General features: G+C 33.6%; 2 protein-coding genes across 3 annotated transcripts; one reads left to right on the forward strand and one right to left on the reverse strand.

Annotated features, from left to right (window-relative positions):
• Window positions 1-2,657: 2,657 nt before the first annotated feature.
• Window positions 2,658-6,411, forward strand: LOC106123354 (uncharacterized). Its single transcript, XM_013319615.1, has 10 exons — window positions 2,658-2,868; window positions 3,194-3,290; window positions 3,432-3,497; window positions 3,859-3,990; window positions 4,073-4,217; window positions 4,441-4,593; window positions 4,805-5,033; window positions 5,228-5,392; window positions 5,493-5,603; window positions 6,167-6,411. The coding sequence occupies exons 1-10, from the start codon at window positions 2,774-2,776 to the stop codon at window positions 6,273-6,275; spliced, it is 1,302 nt and encodes a 433-aa protein (XP_013175069.1). The 5' UTR covers window positions 2,658-2,773; the 3' UTR covers window positions 6,276-6,411.
• A 583-nt stretch (window positions 6,412-6,994) lies between these two features.
• LOC106123347 (uncharacterized) lies at window positions 6,995-9,763 on the reverse strand. Of its 2 annotated transcripts, none has more exons than XM_013319606.1 (7): window positions 9,635-9,763; window positions 9,200-9,344; window positions 8,685-8,834; window positions 8,165-8,396; window positions 7,606-7,788; window positions 7,298-7,402; window positions 6,995-7,203 (listed from the first exon to the last, which is right to left on the reverse strand). In XM_013319606.1, exons 1-7 carry the CDS (start codon window positions 9,692-9,694, stop codon window positions 7,071-7,073), a joined length of 1,008 nt encoding a protein of 335 aa, XP_013175060.1. In that variant the 5' UTR covers window positions 9,695-9,763; the 3' UTR covers window positions 6,995-7,070. The 2 variants fall into 2 exon arrangements, with proteins under 2 accessions (XP_013175060.1, XP_013175061.1); XM_013319607.1 differs by having other exon boundaries at window positions 9,200-9,354.
• Window positions 9,764-11,249: the final 1,486 nt, after the last annotated feature.

The raw sequence follows: 11,249 nt of genomic DNA on the forward strand, positions 1-11,249 counted from the left end.
TGATTTGTTTTATTTAAATCTTAAGAAAAATTTACTCAAAATAAATTGAAAAAGGCCATTTTGACCATACGGAAAACCATCCATCGTTTATGACAATAACAACTTTAAATGAAATGTTTTTTTTAATTTCTAGCCGAGCTAATAGTTATTAATGGCGAAAGAAATAATAGTAAAAGGTTTCGGTAGCAACATCCTAAGACATTAGGCTTTCGATATGGAAAAACATAACTACGATGATTCATAAATTTACAATTCCTTTTATATTATTATAAAGAGTATTAAACGTTTACAAAGCTCAGCTTAATTTTCGACAGTTAATCATTGCAAACAACCTCTATTTATTTTGGATTGAATACAATATTTAACGGGATGAAAGTTAATTAACATATGCAGGTGCTTAAGATGAATGGAACATTTAATGTAATACAATGAAGGCTTCAAAGGACACGTACACGTGTTTACAATGAATAAAGCGAGGCGCATCGATCACGACATGAATATTCATTGCAGTGTGACGAGCTGACGAGACGCCTGATTACACGCAAATGGCTCAGAGTTTAAAGAAAATATGCGAGAAATTAAGAAAACTTTATTTATTGGTCTACAATATCAGCCATCAACTGAGACTTGATGCATGTGAAATTATAATATTCATAAGTAAGATTTCTGATATAAAATACTTAACTAATTGAGCTATTAAATATTAGAGATGGCGTGAATTAAAACACTCAATTTTATAAATCATAGGTATTAGCTATGATCAATCAGTAACGTCAGGCGAAAATTTTGATTCACTTTAGAATAAGCGTGACCCTCACTAATGAACCGATACTCTCTATTACTCTATACTCTATACAGATCCTTGAAGCCTTCATTGTATTACTTTTAGTACTATTATCTAAATCTATTGATTATCATTCTAATTTCGTCACATATTTTTGTTTCATATATTTCCACACGAGTGCATAGGTAAAGTTATTGGTTTAATTTAATCGTTCGGTTCGTCGGTTCGGAAGTTTGGAAATAAAGGTGAAATGGAGTGGAAAGTGGTGCTCATTCAGATTTGTGATTCAGCGTTTTGTTAACGTTTCGTAGGTCTTTTAAGTAACCAGATTAAAAGCAAAGAAATAACAATATGATTACGTAACCGTAGTTTATACAAAAACGGCCGAACAGTAACAGTATATCTTCCTATGATTCATAAATTTGCCGACTTCACCGAGGAAGTTTCACGAAAAAAAAAATTATTTACTTGTGACGTGTTGCGTAATATTGATGAGTACTTATATATACATAAAGTCCAGTGCTAAGAGACAAAGCAATACTTAACTGGTTTCTTGTTTTAAATAAATTAGACGGCGTTGAAAATATACGGAATACCAAATTCTATTTTCTTGCAACATTAAACCTATGAATAGGTTCAAGATTTAAATATAAAATAATATAACCTATCTAAAATAAACATTTGAAAAGCAAGCGAGAATCGTCAGTGAAGTGTCGCTAAGTAGAGGCTCATCTGATCACACGGCGGAGCGCACAGGATCAAAGCTGGGCAGCGCTAGCTCCGCACAGCCCGCGAGCAATCGCCTGTGCTCGGGTTCATTGAATTAATACACCTGACACACTTGTTCCCTCAACGTTTATTTAAGCTATATTTATTATGCATATGCCACACGAATCAACCGCATGTGTAAGGATTAGAAAATTGTTTATTCAACTATAAAATGAATAGAATATTAACGAATATAGAGGAAAATTTAGTAAGAGAAAACAAATCATTTCAACAAATAGTGTACGTTGTCTTGTAATTAATGGAAATACTGAAGTTAAAACAATGACCATCTCTACCTAAAATACAATAGTTTCCCTCAGAATTCTGTTACCGAATGTACATTTATCAAACATTGCAATTCAAAGTTGAAATATTTGATATTCATGCGAGACTGTCCATCTCGAATCGGTAATAACTTTGAACATTTTGTAAGTTTTAAGGTTTGAAGTTAGTGCATTCGGTACATTAACATAACTTTATATTCAGTGCCTTTGGTTGGTAAGAACTTACTGGTGATGTCGTAAATTTTGTCAAACTTACAAATACACGCTTCGAAAATTGTAATTCGCAAGTTATAGCAGCCGTGAATCACGTACATTCGTAAATACATTCTAAAGGTAATAATGTGGCGGCCGGGAGACGTGCTTCGGAAGATTTTCGGTCTTATTAGGATAAGAACTGTTACTTATGTATTTAAATCATTACTTTTAATGCCTCCGTAAGCATTTAACACATCCGAATGTCTTATAAAGGATTTAAGTGTACATATATTTAACCGCGAAATATAATATAATATAACACCAGTTGTCACCCGCCACTCCGTCTGCGCGTGTTAAAAAAAATCATTAGTGGTTGTTGTCTTCCAGACTATGTTCTACATCCATGCCAAATTTCATCATGATCCATTTAGCCGTATTGGAGATATCTTCTAACAAACATCCATTCATTCATCAATACATCTAAACATTTGCATTTATAGTATTAGTAAGATGTCTTGTTTATAGATAAAAAGTTTGTGATGGTTAAGTAAGTCAGCAAATTGTCAAAAAATAAAACGTCTATGCTTTAAAACCAACCGCAAAGAAAAGAAATGTTATAAAAAGTTGTCAAATCTGACAGTTTTCAGATGAACTCGTTTGTACTGTATTTATATTTATTTTAGTGGATATAAACTTATTGCTTATTGTTATTGTTTATAAGTAAGAATTCAGTAATAAGACAATGGCTGAAGATGAGGATGAAGGAGGTTTCGGTGGTTTGTATGAGGACGGGCACTGGGTTTGGGATGAGGCTACACAAGCTTTAATATTTGTTAGGTGAGATTAAGATTATAAACAACACATATCGGAAGTAAAAGTAAAGATTACGTGAATAAACTAAGACGCGAGAATTTCGTTGTTTTTATACGATGGCAAACGAGCAAGCGGCCACCTGGATTCGCCGAAATAGCGATGCAAACCAATGTCCATAGTCATCAACAATTGCAGATGCGTTGCCGAGTCGACGTACAGAAAGAGAACGTTTCCGCTTCCTATATAGATTCCTATGATAAACGACAAACGACCAGTGTTTCTAACTGAATTCCTTTTTTAATTGCTTTTAAATATATTAAATAAGATAAAGTTGTATTATAATTTTCAGTGATCTTCCGCCAAAACCCGTAGAAACGATTCAAGTACCAACTAAGGTGCCCACAGGAACTGTTGAATTTAGAGACGATGTAGATTTAATAGAACAGGTATATCATTAATTTACTTAAAATAGTGTAACTTTTTTTTAAATATTTACAAATGATGCATTTTCATAGTATGTACTGATTCTTACATTTTTATTACGATTGATAATTGTAGTTGCAGTAACCGTTTGTTTCTGTATTTAGATACGTTTTAGACGGCGATATCAAAGGAAACTGAAACCTGGACAACCTGATGTTATAACTTTGCAGGTAATAAATATTAAGGTCATCCAAATTTTCAAAATATATGAAACTACCAGCCGCCCTCGACTCCATCTGCGCGGGAATAAAATAAACATAATTAGTAGCCCACGTGTTATTCTCGACTATGTTCTACATCTATACCAAATTTCATGCAGCATTAATCGGGATACGTTCAAACAAACATCCATTTTTACGTTTAAACATTTGCAGATATATCATTAGTAAAAAGTAAGAAATATTTATAAAATGGTATCAGTCATTTTGGTACATTTGAGTTCGCAATTCCTCACTAAGCCGCTTAACGCTCAATGTATCGTATTGCAATATTTTGTCATACAAAAAGTCTATAAAATATTACGACTTACAGGATGTGAAGGATATAGCACTATTCACAGCGCCGGTCAGTCTGTTGAGCCCGATGTTAATAAATATGCTCCATTTACCTACAACGGAAAGATTCATACGTGCGCTTATAATGTATTCGCAGTATTATTTACAGGTAAAAGTGGCTGTAAATCTGTATACATAACTTGTTTCGCTGTTGATCGTATGTAATGGTTAATTTTAAAATATTGGTATAGATTGCAGATGAAATGGCCCGACGTATGTTAGAGCTGGAAGCGAAAGTTCGGACGCCGTATTGTGATATGTTAGAAAATGAATTCCGGGATAATTTATCAGATTTGCGGGTACTCATCGCTAAGGAATATAGCACGATGATTATCGGTTTGTATTGTTTTATGAATATATTGATTCAAACCACATTTACATGCGATTCCCGGACGGAGGCCTAGTTTTGGTCTTCTTTCCCTTCTCACCACTTTCTTATAAGGAAGGGGATGCAAAAGAGATTTAAATGTAAATACGGATGGCCAGCGGCCGCTTGTCTATGCCTGCAAATTCAGGTGGCCGCTTGTTTGTTTTTCACCTTAACAGTTCTTGTTTTTAGGTGGTGGAGATACGCGAAAATTTCATCACATGGGCCCACAGAAAAAGAGAAAATCTTTATCGGACAAAGACGCGCATCTTTTTGAAACTTTATTGCGTATGACCGTGCAAATTGTTTGGTTGGCTCTAGGCAGAAAAGCTTTCAACCAGATAGGTTCGTAGCGCATATTTTTAACCACACTTTAAATGTTATCTGATTTAAACTCCTTAAGTTAAAGTGTTATTTAAAACTTGAAACCTAAAAACGCTTTTAAGAATGATTTCTTTTAGATGTCTTCAAATTTGTTATAAAATAAATTTGAGGGATAGATTAGTACTCGTAAAGTTGTTAACCCAGTACATCATAACAACGGTAATTCTTTTAGAATTGGAGATAAATCGTATATTTAAATCGGAGACATTCAACGCGGTCGAGCACACGTTGCACACCGACTACGTGGCCAAGATGATGAAAGAGGAGAAAGACGCGTTGCTCGGAATTTGTCTACGTCGCGATAAAAAGCTGAACACGCGCTCGCCGCTCATGAACGAAGTCTTCTGTCATAGAGATATTGATTTCCGTTTATTAAGTCTAGGAGTTGTTAAATATAATCAGTGAGTATTGATTAAAAAATTATACCTTTATTCGAAAATACGAACTAATACCAGTATGTTTTTGTTTGTTATTTCCCACGGCTTAACATTATTAGAAATAACCTACAAACTTAGAACGGCTAATGTAATCAATAGTTCGGATTAACCCTTACAAACTCTTCAAATTTTATTATTATGTGTGATTTTTTATGCAGATATTCAGCAAGAACATTGTATATGAAGCGAGCGGTGGCGGGTCCCGAGGAGTCGTTAGCGGAATTTGGCATTGTGCTGGGGATTTTGGGCTTGCCGCGTTCTATCTTTGATACCATGCTGAGACCATTACCCTCTGTCACGGAAGGCAAATCGAAAGCATCCATGTCAGTAATTATTACTTAGATCGATCGTCGCTATGATCGTCTAATAGCCAAAAATACATATTTTGAATGTGTATATTAATTTACCAATTTTTTGATACAGGTCGTCTACAAGTTCGTACAGCGCTAGCACGAAAAGCTCTGTGTCAGTAAAGAAAAATGTAATTCTAAAATTATACTCAGACATTGTTTTGCCAACTAAAGAGGCTAAGATGTAAGTGATTTTGAGATCTTATTCACAGTTTTAATTCATAACAAATGGTAATACAAAGAAAATTTACATCGTTAGAAAGATCGGAAAGGTAGGTTTTTACATTTGGAAATAGGATTATTCATTTATAATGATCTAATTATAATTACTGACTAAACATCCTGTGAATAATTTTTTTTAATGTAGCCATTTGAGTAATTGAGTGAATTTTATATATCTATATATGTAAAAGAAAATCGTGTTAGTTACACTATTTATACCTCAAGAACGGCTATACCGATATGGTTGAAAATTGATGAGAAGGTAGCTTAGAGCCAGGAGACGGACATAGTATACTATCTATTCTTTTTTTATTTCTTATTTTATTCGAATTTATGCCTTGAAGAGCTGCTGTTTAATTAACTTATCTATGTATACATTAAGTTTTTTATGTATCCACGCGGACGGAGTCGCGGGCGACAACTAGTTTGTATATAATTTGTCATGGTGTAAGGAATGATAGATTACCAAGTAAGAAGCTAATGTAATATTTTTTTTGTTTGGAAGTAAAATAAAAATATTTTCAGACCGTATTTCCCGTCGCATTTTCCCGATGCAACCGAGGAGATCCGGCCGTGCAGCGACGTGCAACGTCTCCGCTGGTTGAATCGACTTGCAAGAATCTTATATCCTTAATATTTATATTTTTGTGTTGAACGGTTAATAATCAGTGGAAGAATTTAATTTAACGCTTACGTGAATATCGTAAGTTTTATGTGAAGTTTATTTTTAGTTATTTACATAGTTATTTATTTACAATAAAATAATTACAATGGAATAATTGTGTTAATGATTCAATATTAAACCTAATAGACATGACAGAGTTAGTCCGTGAACCTATATACATTGAATTTTTTTTAAATCAATTGCTACGCGTTTGATTTGGAATGAGTTCAACTTCAAACTTCTACTCCAACTACATAAGTAACACAACGTTTTCATTTATTATTTGAAATATACAGGTTTAAGTGTCAACCTACTTTTAAAATTGAACGTACTGAAAAGGATTTCTATTCACGAAAGGTTTCCATCAAATATTAAAGATAGCTTCTGACAGCGTAATTGCAGTACTGGAAATCGGTTTCTGCCACTTAACCTGTCGGAAAATGATCTACGACAGATAAGTATTTGTAATTTCTTGACATTCAGGCACGTGTACAAGAAACATTAAATTGTTTTATACGTTTATTTCCTGGTTTGAACCCAACAATGCTTTGTAAATTAAAAAAAAGACGTTATATTTTAATTTCTGAGCCAGAAGTAGTTTTAGGGCGTACAAAATATCCTACTATAGTTTAAATGCAATCTTATCAATAGTTAAGTAACATTTAGGCGATAAATATACAAACTTTAAATAGAAATGTTTATGTATTATATTTTCTTATATATTCTATTATTCAATAGACAATCGTGTAATGTTTTTTCTATTGTTTATTTCTTTTTCAAACTTTGTAGTCTCTTTCTTCTCATTGGTTCAGCATATCGTAGCCATTTCAAGCGCTGTTCGTTCTTCTTGTATTTGATTGGGGTTGGTGTACCTGGAAACGCGTCTGCTAGATCCTCGCTATAATAATAACAAATAAACCAATAATTTAAATTATGATAACTCATGAGAACCGAAGGCCACAGAGATAGATATAAAATTTGTTTTACTTTACCTACGATCAGGGCGAGACTCTGGAAGAACTATATCGGGATATAGTGGTAAATTGAGAAAAGCACCCTTTGTACTCTTTCCTGCTGAGGATCGACTTGAAGACATTCTGAAATGCAAGAGAACCGCTACCATCGTAATTGAAGCGTAAGCTACGACGTTGATACGTTGCTCATTTTTAATTGTTAAATATGCAATTGGTTTAGTCATGCGTCTCTTTTTTTCTCAACGAAAATGAAAGGGATAACAATTTGGCAATATTGTTGACATTGAAATACTGTAATAATGTCACTGAATAAATGTTTACAATACCGTGACGCAATTTTTCGCAAGCTCGCAGATGAAGTACTAGTACTCTGTTTCTTGACCTCGCGCAGCATGGTGTCAAAACGATCCCGCGGTAGACCGATGATCCCTATGGATAGTCCCACCTTGTCTAGTTGCTGTTCAGGAGTTACTAATATATTTTTGAAGTACAAAAGTCGTGAAGTTAAACTGTAATTAATACAATACGTTAATAGGTACTCTTAGGAAGAAAATCTGAAAATGTGGAAGTGTATTGACGAACTAGCTTTACTAAAATGTCGACGTTTATGTCCCCTCACTAATCATTCTGACATTGGACTTTGTAACGAAAGCACGTCATTCGCGCCAAAGGATTCTAACTAATAATTTCTAAAAGTACTTAGTAAGTTAACAAATTAAAAAACTCTTACTTTTATATGTTAATTTATAAAATAGCAGAATGTGTGAGACGACATTTAAGTAATTAAAAAAAAAATTAAAAACAAAACTGGCGAGCACAGCCCTAACATCTAAAGAAATATACAAGGGATTAGATAAAGATGTACAAAATGAACACTGTACTAACTGGGGATATTCAAAATCGCCTAGTCCAAATAATCGATAGTTTATAGCGTTTTTATCACAGTTGATCTCGGCTAACAAGGGCGAATGTATGCCCAGGATCTGTTCCTTATGTTCACACGTGCCGTACAATACTGAATGCTCCGCCGCAGACATGTCCTTCTCGAAGTCAGTTTTCAGAAAGTGCTTTACTACGTTAAACGTATTCGATTTGAATACTCTTTGTAGCTCCAGTTCTAAAACAGTTTTAACCACGGTTATGGTATTATTTAAACGTCTTTTTACTAATGATAATTTTCCAACAAATAAGTTCGGTCGGTCATGTATTAATTAATACTAAAAAATTCGTTTAATTTTTAATTCATTGATATCGTACATCATTGTTATGTTAACTTACCGTTAGTTTCTGAGATCTCTACAAAAAAATAGACATCGGTGTCGTTATGACAAAAAGGAGATAACAGAGTTTTTAAAGAGGATATTGGTCTCAGAAACCCATGTTGTAAAGATATTGTAAGAGTTACCGATTTGTTGAAAAGACTTTCTTCCGAGAGCCACCCAAGCAATATGCGTGCTTATACGTAAAACGGATTCAAAAATTACACTATCCCTTTTTGACAAAGATTTTGCTGTCCCGAGTTTATTATGGTGATATTTGATGTATTCTCCCGTACCTAAAACAAATAAGTTCTCAGATAATGTACCTCTATGTTATATTTCTATACTACTACGACTTAAAACTTAAAACTTGTCCGAATCACAAAAAAAGAAATTGTTTTGTAGATTCTATATAGCCCTCTCGCCAGGTTTTAAAATAACGCAGGAATAAAAATGAATGCATTTCCATAGCGTAATGTTCTACATAACACGGAATAATCTTTAAAAGACAGGATCTCTCGCAAAGAAACTTGACCTATTTAAATATTTTAATAAACGAAAAAATAGGCATGGTTAAGATGCGATGAAATTACACGCTTAGCTATTTTTAATGTGCTTATTGTCATTATTTTATTTATAGTGAATTCAATTTAAAATTTACCTTGAAGCATTGAACAGTATTCCTTTGCCAGTAACAAGCGAACGTCTCTAAGATTTGCCTCATATCTCTCTTCGATTTTTTTACCAAATCTTGTTTTAATTTTATTTTGCAAGTCCAAAATCCTATCCGCCATTATTGAAGCAACCTATGCAATACTTATTTAAGACATTTAATGCTTAATTTATGTTAAATATTGCGCAGCTTATTGTCTTATTTATATAACAAATGCGAATGTTTAGATGGATAGATGGATGTTTGATTGTAGCTATCTCCGAAATGGCTAAACGAACCTTGCTGTAATTTGGCATAGATGTAGAGCAAAGTCTGGAAGAACACATACGCTACGTATTACGTTTATTTTTTATTCCGCAAGAACGGAATCGCGGGGGACAGCTATTTAATTTTAAAATCATTTATTTAAGAAATAATATATACCTGTAAATAATACTGGCAATAAAATATTAAGGCTCGTAGAAATCTGTCGACGACGCGCATATGTAGAACATTTATAATGTCTCGGGATATTATTGGTTTTGGTGCGCAAAAAAGAACAATATCTTTAACATCCTGAAAAATATTTAATTAATAAAGTAACTGTTTACTGAATTTAACAACATAATTTTTAAATATTGCTATCAAAATATAAAAAGTGTTAATTTCGTAAATCATAAAAGAAAATCGCAATTTTCGCTATAATTTTATTGAGAATTTTTGATTTGCTATAAATAACTAAATAGAACACAAATTACCTGTAGAAGTACGACATCGTCATCAACATATTGTCTTTGGAAGTGTTTTTTAAACCTTTGCTAAAAATTTACTATTATTATATTAAGCATAACAATAAATTATTATCATAAAAATATTATATCATATTTACCTCTTCCAGCAAATCTACTTCGTATTTAAATTCCATTTTCCTAATACTCTGCGGTTGTATATCGTGTACATCGATATCGATTGTTTTCACCTCTCTGTTAATTGAGTATTTATTACGTTCAATAAAATTGTATATTTGAATAAAATAAATTTTGCCAAAGAAATTGTCATGTAGGCACTTTTAGAAATAATAGTTGTTTTAGTTTGAGACCTAATTTATGGGTTTTCTAGAACCTAAATACGATGTCTTATGGAATTCGTATCGTATATAATATCGTTAATTCTCTATTACCTCATAAATACTAATTGTTTAGCATCCTCGCTCCACTCCCAATGACCCTGTTCAAATGGCCGAAGTATAAATTCGTCTTCTTCATCATCATTCATTTTGTAAAATATAAATTTTATCAAATAATTAAATAAATTATACCAAATTTCTAAATCAATATTAAATTATATGTATCAAATACAAAATACCCAAAAAAAATAAAAATAAAAGGTAAATATTTAACAAAGGAAATCTATATTTTTTTACAATTCATCAAAAATGACAGCTGTCTACTGACAGCTAAAAAAATATAAAAAGGTAATATTTTTTTTAAATAATATTCGCTCACGTTTTTGATTCAAAATCGCAGACTAAAGAGATTTTCTCTCCTTTCTTGTTCTTTCTTCGTACAAACTTTTTTTTAATAGTGGGGAAATGCGTTACGCATACCACCGCGCCCTAAGAGGAGAAAGGCGCGGTGGTAACGTCGGACTCTCTCCCTAGACGGAAGCCTACCGACTAAAACCCCAGTGTTTCCCTCGTCTCACCGAGCACCGGGACGCGGGCACACTGCGCGTATTGATCACGCGACCCGATGGTGACTGGCAACGACGCCTCCTCAACGCATGGACGCATGCACGCAACGCAAATGCACGGGAAACCTGTGCGTCCTCGTTATTCTGTCTGAGTGACGGACTTCCCCTTAGTCCGCCATTCTAGTACGGTTAAGGAGGCATAAGTCTTCTCTTCACCCCGTCTGCGGCGGCGTCGGTTGGGACCCAGGCTGGATGCCTCCCTTAGCCTTTTTGCTTCCTTTTTTTGCGATACGATCTCCTCGTTACGTGAAGAAGAAGAAGAAGAAGAAGAAGAAGAAGAAGAAGAAGAAGAAGAAGAAGAAGAAGA

Source organism: Papilio xuthus, unplaced genomic scaffold, assembly GCF_000836235.2.
Source record: "Papilio xuthus unplaced genomic scaffold, Pxut_1.1 DF826115.1, whole genome shotgun sequence".
Classification (NCBI taxonomy): domain Eukaryota; kingdom Metazoa; phylum Arthropoda; class Insecta; order Lepidoptera; family Papilionidae; genus Papilio; species Papilio xuthus.

Bases quoted from the DNA above. Each gene is read 5' to 3' on its own strand.
- LOC106123354 (XM_013319615.1), top strand. From the start codon at position 2,774: ATGGCTGAAGATGAGGATGAAGGAGGTTTCGGTGGTTTGTATGAGGAC. The intron at 3,498-3,858 runs GTAATAAATATT...TACGACTTACAG, and splicing joins CTGATGTTATAACTTTGCAG to GATGTGAAGGATATAGCACT. The intron at 5,393-5,492 runs GTCAGTAATTAT...TTTTTGATACAG, and splicing joins GGCAAATCGAAAGCATCCAT to GTCGTCTACAAGTTCGTACA.
- LOC106123347 (XM_013319606.1), bottom strand. From the start codon at position 9,694: ATGCGCGTCGTCGACAGATTTCTACGAGCCTTAATATTTTATTGCCAG. The intron at 9,345-9,634 runs GTATATATTATT...AGTATTGCATAG, and splicing joins ATTGCCAGTATTATTTACAG to GTTGCTTCAATAATGGCGGA. The intron at 8,397-8,684 runs GTAACTCTTACA...AAACTGTTTTAG, and splicing joins AAAGTCTTTTCAACAAATCG to AACTGGAGCTACAAAGAGTA.